Source organism: Musa acuminata, chromosome BXJ1-3 (genome assembly GCF_036884655.1).
Source record: "Musa acuminata AAA Group cultivar baxijiao chromosome BXJ1-3, Cavendish_Baxijiao_AAA, whole genome shotgun sequence".
Taxonomy (NCBI): Eukaryota; Viridiplantae; Streptophyta; class Magnoliopsida; order Zingiberales; family Musaceae; genus Musa; species Musa acuminata.
In genome coordinates, this window is record NC_088329.1 from 45,922,047 (window position 1) to 45,934,891 (window position 12,845).

The following is a 12,845-nucleotide window of genomic DNA, read 5'->3' on the forward strand; positions in this document are numbered from 1 at the left end:
ACCCAATGAAGATACAATGCTTGAATCTTAGTGTTAACTTATATGAAGCGTAGGGGTATAACTAAGGGTAACATAAACATTCAAGTGAATCAATGCGGTCCGATTCTCTTGTGGGCCGGATGGTGTGAAAACCTTTGTGGATCGGGTTACGACTGAAACGTGAGGCTCGATTCGACCCAATTAGCATGGGGATCCGATATGGACTAATAAGATCCGATCCGTTGAACGGCCCATTTAAAGCCCGCTCCCTCATTGCACGAGGAGACTCGACGGCTTGCCAGTTTCAAGAACCGTTTGACCCGTTCACCCTGCGGTCAACCTCTGCGGCATTTGACCTCTCGCGAAAACTTTAGTCACCGTCTGGATTCAACTCAGCGTCCTAAACAAGTTACAAAAGTAAACGATCATTGAAGAAGGCATAAGAAAAGACAGACGGCGATCCATTTAATTATACAGCGTCAATGATCTTATTTCATCATAGACGAAATGTTTCATGGCGTTGCATAGCGATTGGTCAAGTGGACGATGCTGGAGCGTGTCAACTGCGGTGAGGAAACCATGGTGGCCTTCGACCGGTCCAATTTGGCCTCTTCATACCTTGAAAAAGGAGCGGAACGATGACGGAGAGCAGAGCGCTCGTGTTCATTGATCCATGGCAGGAAAGGAGGAGAAGCAGGCGAAGCCGCTCGCCATGTCGTCGCCATCCGTCGGCGCCGACGAGGAGGCCGCCACCAGGTGGCGCTCGATCCGGTACCTCCGCAAGCGCCGCTACGCTTTGTGGTGCTGCGGCTGCTGCGGTGCGGCCGTCGTGGTCCTCGGCATCACCATCCTCATCCTCTCCCTCACCGTGTTCAAGGTGAAGGACCCCACCCTCACCATGAACTCCCTCACCGTCGACGGCGTCAACTTCGACGTAGGCCCGTTCGACGACCTGGTGCAGCTGAACGCCACACTCGTCGCCGACATCTCCATCAAAAACCCGAACGTCGCTTCCTTCCGGTTCGACAACAGCACGACGGACTTCTACTACGAGGGGGAGACGGTCGGGGTGGCGTACGCGCCGGCAGGGAAGGTGTCGGCCCACCGGACGGTGCGAATGAACGTGACGGTGGACGTGCTCACCAACCGGGTGGTGAGGCAGATGAACATCACGGCCGACACACTAACTTCCGGCACGCAGCTGAACCTGACGAGCTTCACGGATATAAACGGGAGAGTGAACGTGCTAGGCGTGTACAAGCGTGACATCGAGGTAACGATGAACTGCAGCATGACGCTGGAGGTGTCGGCTACGCATCAGGCAATTCAAAGCACCGACTGCTCTGCTAATGTCAAGTGAAATGAAGCCGGTGTTCCTCCTTCATGTCGTCAGTAAAAAATGGTGTCACATTACATGAGTCCCTTTTTTTTTATGCTATAAATCGCCTTTTGGTTGCTTCATGAATGGATTGTAGAGCTACACGAGAGTGGACCAACTTCTTCTTTACTCGTACAACACATTAGTTGTATAAGCGTAGGAATAAGGGCACGAAAAGCAAAAGAGATGTGCTTTTAACTCTTTCAATGTCCACATCTTTACAAGTTCTTGCAGAAACTTGGGACGCCTGCATACTTTTGGGACCTCAGACCGCAAGCCCTCCTGCCTTTTCCATGCTATATATGCTGGTCATTGGGCCGGTGATGCCCCTCGCTTTATTCTCCGTGTCTGCTAAAGCGGCCTTCCATGGACTTTAGCTTTTCTTTGCCATGTAAGTAATCAATCTAGTCATGTACCCGAAAGAGCCAACCCAAAGGCTTGCGTATGTCTTCAACGATGCCTTCTCCTGCCCAATCCGTACGCTGAAAGTCTCGCGTTTGAAGCCATGTTTTGTCTTCTCTCGTACAGGGGTTGTGATGCACCTCCGTGAACGAAAAAAGCATGATTAAGGGTCCAATTTGATGTAGCAGCAGGAATTGTCTTCTCTCATACAGGGGTTGTGATGCATCTCTGTGAACGAAAGCATGATTAAGGGTCCAATTTGATGTAGCAGCAGGAAAAAATGGGGAAGATAAACCGTGATCTGACAGCAATGATGAGTCAAACTTGGGAATCCCACTTTTCTGGCGTCCAAGTTGTATCAGTCAAAGTCCAGACACAGCAACAATTTACTCGCCCGCCTTGGTTGAAGAGATGATCCTGCAGGTAGAATAGCGCAATGAATTGTGCATCGGGTGCGAACCCCCATGTCATGGCCCTCTGGTTTGTAAAGCGCTTCGATGGATTATGCGTGCCGGAGTACTCTCTGACTTGCCTCTGCCGCAAGCCAGGAAGATGAACACGACCACCAGCGACTCCAGCGGAGGTATACTAATACCGGCGGGGATCATCGACAATAGCATCCCTTTTCAGGATCTTTTTGGCGCATGCACACTGCATCCTCCTGATAGAATCAATCAAGGCCGTCAACACTCCAAATCTTGGGATGGTGTCATGACCACGATAGAGTTCCGACTACAGCGGTGGAAGATACAGAGGGAAATCTTTGCGAGGGGATGGGAAAAGGAAAAGAATGGGGGGGCAGGCGGTTGGCTTTTCCTTTCAGTGGTCAAAGCTTTTACTGTTTCGGTCATTGTCTCTACTCTCCCTCTCAGATGTGAAAGAAAGAAAAGAAGAGGATTTCGCGTTGTGGATGACCTAACCTAAGCTGCGTCTCTAGCAAAGAAAGGAACGAGTGAGGTGTTACTACGGCAGCACATCTCATACTCTAAAGAAGACACTGTTTCCAACACCTAAGAATCATTTAGATCCTTTTGTCTTCCCGGCCCTGTCTTCTTCCGCCTCGCCATCGTTCCGGGAAGAAGAAACACTTCCTGCTGCGTGCCGCTTATGCTTTTCATTTGGAGAAGGAGAAACGCTTTGTCTTTAACAAAGACGGAAGTCGATCATTGACTAGCTTAGTGAATCTAGTTACAAGCATTACATGGCACACGACATTAGAAATGGAGCAAGGAAGAGAACGCGACGACTTCTCGACTCCTAACAAGGACGATTCTGACTGAGATCTACTTGACGGCATGACTCGAGATTCAGTTTCCATGTTTCCTTCATGCATTTCAATTACCGCCTCCGTCCTCACAAACGATGATCAAACGTTGTTGCCGCTGCCTAATTCTACTGATCTCCCTTCGCCGGGATCGCTCCTCGACCGCATCAGCGGCGACTCGGAACCTGCACGACCAGTTGACGCCAGTGTGTTGGTACGATTGAGTGTGGATGTACAGTGACACGAAGGCGCGACCGGACTTGGGAGCTACTTACCGTACATACCTCTGTTGAAGGACCGCTTGCAGTGGGCGATGGCGCTTTGGATTCCGTCTTGCTGCTCCAGTAGGGAGTCGTCCCGCCTGCCGGTCGCCAGAGGAGGCGACCGGACCGAGGCGACGGCTGCCGATGCCGACCGGCTCTTCCTCAGCCGCCGGCACACCACCTTCAGCCCTGCCGGGATAGTTCCATCTTGCGACTTCAGTGACCCCGCGACGGTACCCGCGGCCGAAGCTGGTTCTTTCAGCTGCTCTCCTCCGCTTGCTTCTCCGCCTTCCCCTGCGGGACGTACCTTCCAGGCTCCGCCAGACCTCAGCGGCCCGGTGAAGCGGAGCTTCCCGCCGTACCGCTTCGAAATGTTGATGTAAAGCGGCTTGATCTTGCTGATATACCGTTGAAGTACGTCCTTTGGGAGTTTCCTTGCTTCCGAGGTCGGTAACCCGTCATCGGCAAAAAACCGGACGGATCTGCTGCTGCTGGAGCTCCTCGAGCTGCTGTCCCTGGTGAAGAGCGACGCCAGCGGCGTCTCCTCCACCTTGAATTTGACGGAAAACTTGTTTTGATGCTGTTGCTTCGGCGATGGCGACGTCGTAGCAGGGGAGGCGACGGGGTTGGTCTGCGTCGATGCCGAATTCGACTTCCTGTGAAATCCCAGCCTAAAGACGCGGAACTTGGCGGCGGATTTGAGAAGAAAGGCGGTAACTTGAGGCTTCGACGCCTTGGGCTCGGATGCAGCCAAGTCTCTTAACGAAGACGGCTCGAGCGGGACGAGGCGACCCTTAAAGAAGAGGTCTTCGGAGCGGGACGAGAAGCCGCGGCCGTACCTACATCTGTCCGGGGACACCGTAAGGTCGAACTCCTCGTCGTCCTCCTCCTCCTCCTCCTCGTCCTCGTCATACGACTCTGTATCGGAGGAGAACTGCTGCTGCTTCTGGCGGTAGAGATGATCTTCTTCCCGCAGTGGCAAGGCGAACTCGAGGTCGAAGAAGGGGCCCTCGTCCTCACTGTCGCCGCCCCCGTCGTCGGAGTTTGGGCGGAGGACAGTGGTGGCAATGGTAGCGGCGGCGGCGGCGGTGTTAATGAAGGAGCGCTTGGCGCCGCCACCGCGTTTACCATGCGCGAGCAGTCTGAGGAACTCCATGTCGCTGGCTTGCAGGCCTGTGGCTTCTTTTTGGCTTGTTTGCCGAAGGCTTTTAGAGAGGGAGAGTGCAGTCCAACTCAAAAAGAGGCGTGTCGCCGTGAGTGAGCTCGAGCGCGGCTCCTCGCAGCAGCAGTAGTAGTAGGCGGTGGCAGCAGTGGTAGTCGCGTCATCGATTCGACCCGAGAGGGAGAGAGAGGACCAAAGAATCGGACCATTTCTTTGACTCCAAACGGTGGCCTACAGCTGTCTAAAGAAGCGACGTGATATCAGACAACACGAATCAGGAGCTTCTTCGCGGCTGCATCACCTGTGGTTCATTTGCTGAACTCCTATTCCACCGCCCTTACCGCAGTCCCTGTATGCGATGGGTCCCGCATGACGATGTCCAATCGCATGTCGCTCTGGTCTTCCCGTGACTCAACGTCGATCCGAGTCGGGTAATCTCGCATGCAAGCTCTCGAGAAGGACGAGGGACATCGTGCCCCCAAACCTGTAGCTATTACGTAGAAGAAGACTACTAATCCGAGGAGGTTGCTCATGAACAAGACAAAATGTGAAGGTCGGAACAAATGCAATTATATGTACGTGAGAAAGGCAACGCCAAAACCAAATGACGAAATGTTGTTGGGCACGATCATGACGTGACGACAGAGTCGTTGTCACCATCCGGAATGTGTACGGGGAGGGGATCGCACCGCGCGATCGTCCTCCCGAATCATGTCGCTCGCGTAGGGTGGGTGATGGAGTGTGCCTTAGCACGGCTGTGGCGAGTGGGTAGGGAGAGGGAGAGGTGAACTCCGCGCCATCTCTTTATTTTTTTGTGTTTAGTGCCCTTGCGTGCACTACAGTGAGGTCGCAGAAAGAGAAGGAAAGGGGGAAAGGAGTTCTTTTTGGAAGTGACGGGTCACCTGGGGTTGTGATGCATGTGGAACAGGAAGCTTCCCCAAAGAGGGAGCGGAGGAGACTCTGCAAAGAGAGAGAGAGAGAGAGGGGGAGGAGAAGCCTTTGGTTTGCAGCTTTTCCTTTTTCCTCTTCTTTTCCGCAATGGATGGGGATGGTGGTGACAGGGGGCAGGCGTCGTCATCATACCACCCTCCAGTTTCAGGTTCACTGGATACGATGAGGACACCTTGCTGGTTCAAATGAATCTGCTGAAGGAATGATGAGCAGCAGCAGCAGCAGGGGTGATGATTACCCCATTTTGCCTCTCTCTTTTCTGTAATGTTTTGGTTTTGGAGAAGAAGGTCAAGTTCTTGTCAGACTAGAAGTTAGGTAAACAACATGATGGTAGGTTCCGTTTCATTCATTTTTCAGATCAAGCTTCCCTCCTTCTCATTAGTTTTGAAACTGAGAAGAGGGAGCCGAGAGATGAGAAGGCCTTGGAAAATTCACAAGCAGCTTGGTCGATGTCTCACGTTAATGGTGTCAGATTCAAGAGGGAGGACATAAATAAAGCTTACGAGTCACCGTCCATCTAAACAAGTATGTTGTTCATCTGAATAATTTCTTGGATGGGATTAATGGATGCATCCCCCCTATCGAACGAAGGCCACAATGCAGAAAAACCTAACCAAGGGAAAGGGTTAATTTAATTCCACAACATCCTCCAAAACACAGACATATCCATGAAGCTGCTGCCACCCCAACCATGTTCTTTAAAGTCTCTCTGGATGCCATGTAAGATAACATGTGTTTGTGTGTGTGTGTGTGTGTTTCTTGATCTTTCGGTGGGTCCCCAGTGCACTGCGTCATTTAGCTCCGAGTCAACAGCTGGTTCTGAAGAAAAATCAACAGCAGGAGATACAAATCAAAATCAAAAGGTGGCATGATTGGATTAAGGATATTAGGTCTACACCCTTCCCTTGTGTGCAACCACACCTGGGTTCCAAAAGCTGCTTCATGGAAAAAAAAATCTAATCACTGCAAGCCTGCAAGGGAAGGCCCCCCCACACGCTGTCCTTGTTGTCATTGGGAAGCCAGGCAAAGGTGCAGTGTTTCCAAGCCAATTCAAGATTCATCAGCTGGACCATTTCGATTCAAACCTCGAGGTGGGGAAGGTAGGCCAAGACAGTGGACCCATAAGGTTTAATCATCAAGTGAATTTTTGTTCTACCAATCTTGCCTCAGGCTGTGCGGGCAGTGGTTCTCGATCGCCAGGAGGAATAGATCAGCAAGCCAGGTTCAGGTTTACGCCAGCGGTGTATAGGCTGAGCATGAAAGTTCATCCCTGCAAAGACGCACACGAATCAGCAAACTACATGATCCAATTGAGATAAGAGGTACTACATACAGGATGGGAGTGTGCTCAACTGTGCTCCCATTTAAAGAGATTTAAATGAAGGACCATGACACAGTCGATTTAGCAGTCTGTATAAGCCTCCTCCTGCTTTTTCCGTAGGAAAAACAAGGAGACAAATTCAATCAGCAGACTCTAAGTGAACACCAGCATCTATCTACAAGACAGACCTTCACAAAGCAAATTGGCTTATAAAGAAGTTCCATAGTTCTGAAAAATATATTTGCAACAAATATACTCGATAATACTTACATTTGGTCTGGTCTCATATTGGTTGGGGAGCAAAATAAAACGTTTGATGAATGCCTCATTAAAAAGTCAAAAAGCCACTCCTCCCGAATGCCACCTTTTGATTCCATCCCGAAACAGAAAAATCTATTTCAGAGTGGAAAGTCTCTTACTAGCCAAAGTGATCACATCAGTAATGACCAATGATGAGCCTCATCGACATTGATCTAAAAAGTATGGTTCCACCAACGCTCAATTTCTGGAACTACAAGAAAAGAAGTCCATGCAGCAATTTCTTGAGAGTTCGCCATCATTTTCTCCTGCAGGAAGGTAACTTCTGACTTTTAGGATCCAATCTACAGCAATGAGGAAATCTTGATGGCATTACACTCATCCTAACTTGACACCAACTACTCATCCTCTGCGTTCGCTGGTGATATTGCTCAAAAACCATTCCTTCATGAACTGCCAAGATCTTGACATTATAAATACCTTTTGAGCACGTTGCAATGGGTCAGCTGGACCCTACAACATGGCCGCATGCATCTCCAATGGTCACACCTTGTCAACTATATTTCGTTTCATGACAGCAGGCGCTACCACAATTGGCTTACATTCGCCCTGCAGAGGCGGTATCCACTTTCAATTTGCTCCCGAGCTGTCTTGAATCTCCTGCTGATGTTGTCCTACCTGCAAAGATTTAACCATGCCACCAATATACCACAGCACCCATGTAGAGTTCCATGATCTTCCCACGTATGTGTTAGTATTCCTGGCCATCCAAATCCCACAAGCAGCAACAGCAATTTTGATCTTAATTTCCTCGCATCTTTGAAAACAGCAGTTCTAAACGTTCATGAGTCAACTGACACTGTGAAAGGATAAGGTATAACCTCCGGTGTACCCTATATCTCCTTTGAGCATGAACATTGAGAGAGAGAGCATAAGATGCTGTTTCAGATGATCCTCCTCATATTTGGCTTCCATTAATATCTTTGCTATGTTTGTGAAAATGCTATCGAATGCTTCAACAGGAACCTAAAACAATACAAGTGTCATTGTATATACGATCTTGCCTAAACAATCATGTATTTTTCCCTACAAAAAAGGTACATGAATTTACAACAATATTATTCTGTGGCTAGACCTATTAAATTTCAGTTTGAACAGGTGCCAATATCAATTATACGTATCCAGAAGAAGTTGAGCTGACAATTAATCCTACATGAATCCAATCAGGACCTTTGTTCCTAATAGTCAAAAGCTTGAAGGTATTAAAAAAATGTTCTAATTCTTTCACCATTCTATGTGAAACTGATCCAATATTATATCTTCCTCTGTGGTTGCAATCAGAATGCTTTAGAGATGAGAATAGGCCACAGGTCAAAGCCATGCTGCCTCTCCTAAAAATGAAAAGAAAAATATAACACACTAATAACATCAAGCTGAACTTGAAAAGCTAACAAAATAATTAGTACGAGTAGTTGGTCAACCATCTACCTTGCATTTATATTCTTCTTGCATCTAAATTTGCTCCTTCCTTACCACACTGTAGTTTTGATTTTCATTTTTTAAATTAAATCTATTATTCACACTATTGTTGATGTTTATGATACCACCTTCAATGGATAACTTTGAGGAAAAACCAAATAAAAACAGGTCTATTAATCTACCATGACATCCATTTGCTTCAGGTATGGGCTGATCTTGTAGCACATTTGATGGTTCGACTGTCACAAAAGCAAAACCTTCACTCCAAGTCGCACTACATATTCCATTACCAAGGAACATCTTTAACCTGCCTCATACCAACTGCATCCAGGTATACTGTCCAAGCCATTTGCATTCAGCAATCTTAGAACACCATTAGCATCATCTCTTCTCCCTGCTGAAATATATATGTCTGCGAGCATCTTGTGATTCGCTGCATTTTCTGGTTCCAACTGGAAGAGATGCCTGGCAGCAGCTTCCCCGATCACAACATCACCATGCAATCTGCAAGCACTGAGCAAAGTATTCCACAAAGCAGCATGACCGATGGTTCTTTGCATCACATTTTTGAGCAAACTGTATGCATCAGACAACCTTGCAGCTCGGCAGAACATATCCACCAGGCAAGTTAAATGTTCGACACCCGGTTCCAAGCCATATTCCTCTTTCATACAATTGAAAATTTTCCACCCCTTCTCTGCAAGACCTGCATGGCTGCAAGCAGATAGCAGTGAAAGAAACGTAAAATGGTTTGGCCTTGTATCTGTTTCCCTCATTAGCTCAAAATGATTGAGGACTTCAGCTACTTTCCCTTCCCATGCAAAAGCTTTTATCATTGTGCTCCACGAAACCACATCCTTCTCTGCAATGTCATCAAATACCTTGCTCGAGTCTGTAATGCTTCCGGACTTGGCATACGCATCGACAAGACAGTTTGCGATCTGTCTTTCCATTTCAAAGCCTCTTTTAATAATCTGTGCATGTGCTTCCATCACTTTTTTCAAAAATGTGGTATGGGATATAGCGGAAAGCAAAGTAACGATGGTAACCAGATCAGGATTGATGCCTCTCCTTTGCATTACAAGCGTGAGATATAAAACCTTATCGACAATTCCAAGCTCAGCATAGGCCTTCATCACTGCATTCCATGCAATCGTATCTCCTCTCACTTCAACTCTATCCAGAAGGTTGAGTGAAACATCCAACTTCCCACATTTGGCATACATGTAGGCGAGTGTAGTAACCATACTTGGGTCCCATGCAGATTCGCTTTGCTTGCTAGTTAAGTACTTTTCCTCGATCAGTTTACCTTCCTCCCAATCACCCAAGTCTGCGCAAGCAAGAATTACGTTGACCAAAATGGATCTGGTAGGAGGAGTTTGTGTGTTCATGATCATCCATTCGAACAGTTTGAGGGCATCATATGGCCACTTGTGTTGGACATATCCACCAATCATGGTACTCCATGAGACGGCATCCTTAAACACCATCCTGTCAAATAATTTGCATGCCACACCCAAGCAGTCGCAGTTGGTGTACATTTCAATTAGAGAATTCAAGACAAACAAACTGGCCTCAAAACCAAGCTTGATTGCATCAGCATGTATGGCCTCTCCGTCCTTGGGAGAACCAGAACGCCCACAGCCGGAGATTAAGCTAACCAGAGTAGCCTCGCTGGGTAGAACTCCTTGGCCAAGCCTCATGACATTAAACAAACTGACAGCCTCGTAGAAGGATCCAACTCTCGAGTACCCCGCGATCATGGCGTTCCAAGCTACCACATCTCTGGAAGCCATTCCATCAAACACCTTTCGAGCGGATCCAATCTCCCCGGCTTTACCGTGCATATCAAGAAGCGCCGTCCCCACCATGAGATCGGAATCGAGCCCTTTGGCCCGAGCATGTCCTCCAACCCTCGAACCCAAATCGAATTCGGACAAATGGGTGCAAGCCGTGATGACGAGGTGAAAGGTCACCCTGTCCGGCTCGCACTGCGCCAGAGGCCGCGCCGCCACCATTTCACGATAGACGTGCAAGGCCGACCGAGGCCGGCCGTTGTTGAGGTATCCTCTAATAAGAGAATTCCAGAGGAGGGTCTTCGACGGTCCCTCTCGTCGGCCATCGTCGAAGACTAAGCGGGCGGTTGCGGGGTCACCGAAATGGAAGTATCGGGCGATAAGGAGGCTGGCTACGTACAGGTTGTGACGGAGTCCGAAGGCGATGGCTCGGCCATGGAGGCCCCGGAGATGGTGGGCGGAGCAGCAGCGGGAGATGGCGTGAGCGAGCGCTTCTTTGAGGTCTTGTGGGCTGCGCTGAGCCCGGCAGTACAACCGCGTCGTTAAGGTCATCAGAGGCGCGGGAGACGCCGTTACGCGAATTTAGTAGTAGGCGCGGAGAGGCGAACCCGACGAGAGCCGTTGATTTAAGAGATCCAGCCGAACCGGACATGGGTCTGATGGAACGTACCCTCGTCCGACACAACCGGGCTAACGGGTCGGATCGTGTGGATCCGACAAATAGGATTGTAATCAGACATTGTCTACACGTGCAAAACATGTGCAGAACTACCAGTAAACAATGGGGATTAAGTTGGTTAGATTGATCGGTAGCAGAAGAGAGCGAGTGGCAGTACACTAATCAATCCGTGTGCGTTTCGCAGCGGAGTGAGACTTGGTGTGGAGGTCCGCCACCACGGGCTGCCTGTGCCAGACATGACGTGGCTCAGTGTGCGTGACGCAGGACAGTGGTCGAGGCGGACCACCATTGCCTTCTTTTCCTTCCAAGTCATCGATGCACTCTACTCGTTCGCTCACCATCGCGCAATCTTCACTGGCCTCTGTGTCTCCGTACGTGAGTGGACCCCAGGCGACGCTTTGTTTTCCTTTCTGTCGTCACTTCTTTTCCTTCTAAACGCAGCCACATACACACACATTATATACTGCACCCGTAAGTAAACGCAATCATCCCTCACTCGACGCTGTTCACCGCTTTCCATCGTCCGTCTGCTTCGGATCCGCCAACTCACCTTCCGCTTCCTCCATGGCATCATCCTCATGCCTCAGAGCTTCCTCCCTCGACCTGCCAAACTCATCGGAAGCCCTCTCCAATCTCTCACGAGTCACCACCGCGCCTTCCTCAATCCCATCGATCCCAAACCCGTTCCTTTCTTCGTGTAAAATCCCGAAACTACGGATTTCAAATCCCCGCAGGCGCCGCCGCCAATCTGCTCTTCCGACGATAGCCATCGGTTTCACTTCTTTCTTCTCCAAGAAGCTCCCTGAAGATTCCAGACCAAGTATTCTTTCTTCTCGTCTCTTCTCACGAGCTTGTATTATCTTCTTCGTTCTCCGTTTGCAGTAGCTAGTCTTTGTTTTCCGAAAGCCGAGGGTAACACAAGGAAACGGCTTTCAGCTAAGGTGCAGGAGCTGTGCGTGTACGAGATCAACGAACGCGACCGCGGCAGCCCCGCCTACCTTCGGCTGAGCCAGAAACAAGTCAACTTCCTGGGCGATCTCGTGCCCTTCAGCAATAAGGCAGGCTCAAGCTTCTCCATCATCCTATCTGCATATTCACAGTGTTCATCATCTATTTTCCGGTGCGTGAACATTTCTTTTCTGTCAACATGCATGATGACAATAGCTGTACTCGGGGAATCTGGAGAAGCGGCTGGGCATCACGTCGGGGATCTGCGTGCTGATCCAGCACGTGCCGGAGAGGGACGGCGACCGGTACGAGGCCATCTACAGCTTCTACTTCGGGGACTACGGGCACATCTCGGTGCAGGGGGCGTACCTGACGTACGAGGAATCCCACCTGGCCGTGACCGGCGGCTCCGGAGTGTTCGCGGGTGCCTACGGCCAGGTCAAGCTGCAGCAGATCGTCTTCCCCTTCAAGATCTTCTACACCTTCTACCTCAGGGGCATCCCCGACCTCCCCAAGGAGCTGCTCGGCACGCCGGTGCCGCCCTCGCCCGGCGTCGAGCCCACGCCCGCCGCCAAGGCCTGCGAGCCGGCCGCCGCCCTCAAGAATTACACCAACTGAACGTCGGTGCGCACATCAAAATAAAACCATAAAAGCAAGAAAATTAAAAAAAAAGGACTATATATTAATTAAAAGGAGGAATTGTTGTTCTTCTGTGATGTTTATTGTTGTTATGATTTGTATTATTTTCTCTTTTTTTGGGTATTATGCGAGTGCTGTGGAATTTGGCCGCGGTGACTCTGCTCTTGTGGAGTGTCGAGTTGTTGACGAGATTTCTTGTCATGTCGATTAAGACGGTATGATACAAGTTCAAGTGTTGTTTGTTTGAAGATGTTTTGATAGCTGGCACAAACACGATCAAAAATCGAATTTAAATGGTAAATTTATCTCTCTTAACTGTTTGGGTA

At 49.3% G+C, this 12,845-nt stretch overlaps 4 protein-coding genes across 9 annotated transcripts; 2 read left to right on the forward strand and 2 right to left on the reverse strand.

The window, feature by feature from the left end:
- Window positions 1-652: 652 nt before the first annotated feature.
- Window positions 653-1,440, forward strand: LOC135639223 (late embryogenesis abundant protein At1g64065-like). Its single transcript, XM_065153034.1, has one exon. It carries the CDS (start codon window positions 653-655, stop codon window positions 1,337-1,339), a length of 687 nt encoding a protein of 228 aa, XP_065009106.1. The 3' UTR covers window positions 1,340-1,440.
- Window positions 1,441-2,929: 1,489 nt separating this feature from the next.
- Window positions 2,930-4,637, reverse strand: LOC135635408 (probable membrane-associated kinase regulator 2). 2 transcript variants are annotated; one of them, XM_065146457.1, is made up of 2 exons: window positions 3,299-4,637; window positions 2,930-3,208 (listed from the first exon to the last, which is right to left on the reverse strand). In XM_065146457.1, the coding sequence occupies exons 1-2, from the start codon at window positions 4,440-4,442 to the stop codon at window positions 3,126-3,128; spliced, it is 1,227 nt and encodes a 408-aa protein (XP_065002529.1). In that variant the 5' UTR covers window positions 4,443-4,637; the 3' UTR covers window positions 2,930-3,125. The 2 variants fall into 2 exon arrangements, with proteins under 2 accessions (XP_065002529.1, XP_065002523.1); XM_065146451.1 differs by having other exon boundaries at window positions 3,308-4,596.
- Window positions 4,638-6,255: 1,618 nt separating this feature from the next.
- On the reverse strand, window positions 6,256-10,833 carry LOC135581449 (pentatricopeptide repeat-containing protein At4g13650-like). Of its 5 annotated transcripts, XM_065146468.1 has the most exons (4): window positions 8,640-10,833; window positions 6,991-8,004; window positions 6,733-6,825; window positions 6,256-6,669 (listed from the first exon to the last, which is right to left on the reverse strand). In XM_065146468.1, exon 1 carries the CDS (start codon window positions 10,803-10,805, stop codon window positions 8,760-8,762), a length of 2,046 nt encoding a protein of 681 aa, XP_065002540.1. In that variant the 5' UTR covers window positions 10,806-10,833; the 3' UTR covers window positions 6,256-6,669; window positions 6,733-6,825; window positions 6,991-8,004; window positions 8,640-8,759. The 5 variants fall into 5 exon arrangements, with proteins under 5 accessions (XP_065002540.1, XP_065002552.1, XP_065002534.1 ...); XM_065146480.1 differs by having other exon boundaries at window positions 6,753-6,825; window positions 6,991-10,833; XM_065146462.1 differs by having other exon boundaries at window positions 6,991-10,833.
- A 599-nt stretch (window positions 10,834-11,432) lies between these two features.
- On the forward strand, window positions 11,433-12,771 carry LOC103979699 (allene oxide cyclase, chloroplastic-like). The gene is made up of 3 exons (XM_009395879.3): window positions 11,433-11,752; window positions 11,869-11,990; window positions 12,097-12,771. Exons 1-3 carry the CDS (start codon window positions 11,497-11,499, stop codon window positions 12,496-12,498), a joined length of 780 nt encoding a protein of 259 aa, XP_009394154.2. The 5' UTR covers window positions 11,433-11,496; the 3' UTR covers window positions 12,499-12,771.
- The last annotated feature ends 74 nt before the right edge of the window (window positions 12,772-12,845 follow it).

Excerpts from the sequence above, each read along its gene's own strand:
- LOC103979699 (XM_009395879.3), top strand. The coding sequence starts at position 11,497 with ATGGCATCATCCTCATGCCTCAGAGCTTCCTCCCTCGACCTGCCAAAC. Across the intron at positions 11,753-11,868 it reads CCCTGAAGATTCCAGACCAA|CTAAGGTGCAGGAGCTGTGC; the intron begins GTATTCTTTCTT and ends AACGGCTTTCAG. Across the intron at positions 11,991-12,096 it reads TCGTGCCCTTCAGCAATAAG|CTGTACTCGGGGAATCTGGA; the intron begins GCAGGCTCAAGC and ends TGATGACAATAG.
- LOC135581449 (XM_065146468.1), bottom strand. The coding sequence starts at position 10,805 with ATGACCTTAACGACGCGGTTGTACTGCCGGGCTCAGCGCAGCCCACAA.
- LOC135639223 (XM_065153034.1), top strand. The coding sequence starts at position 653 with ATGGCAGGAAAGGAGGAGAAGCAGGCGAAGCCGCTCGCCATGTCGTCG.
- LOC135635408 (XM_065146457.1), bottom strand. The coding sequence starts at position 4,442 with ATGGAGTTCCTCAGACTGCTCGCGCATGGTAAACGCGGTGGCGGCGCC. Across the intron at positions 3,209-3,298 it reads CTTCAACAGAGGTATGTACG|GTTCCGAGTCGCCGCTGATG; the intron begins GTAAGTAGCTCC and ends CTGGTCGTGCAG.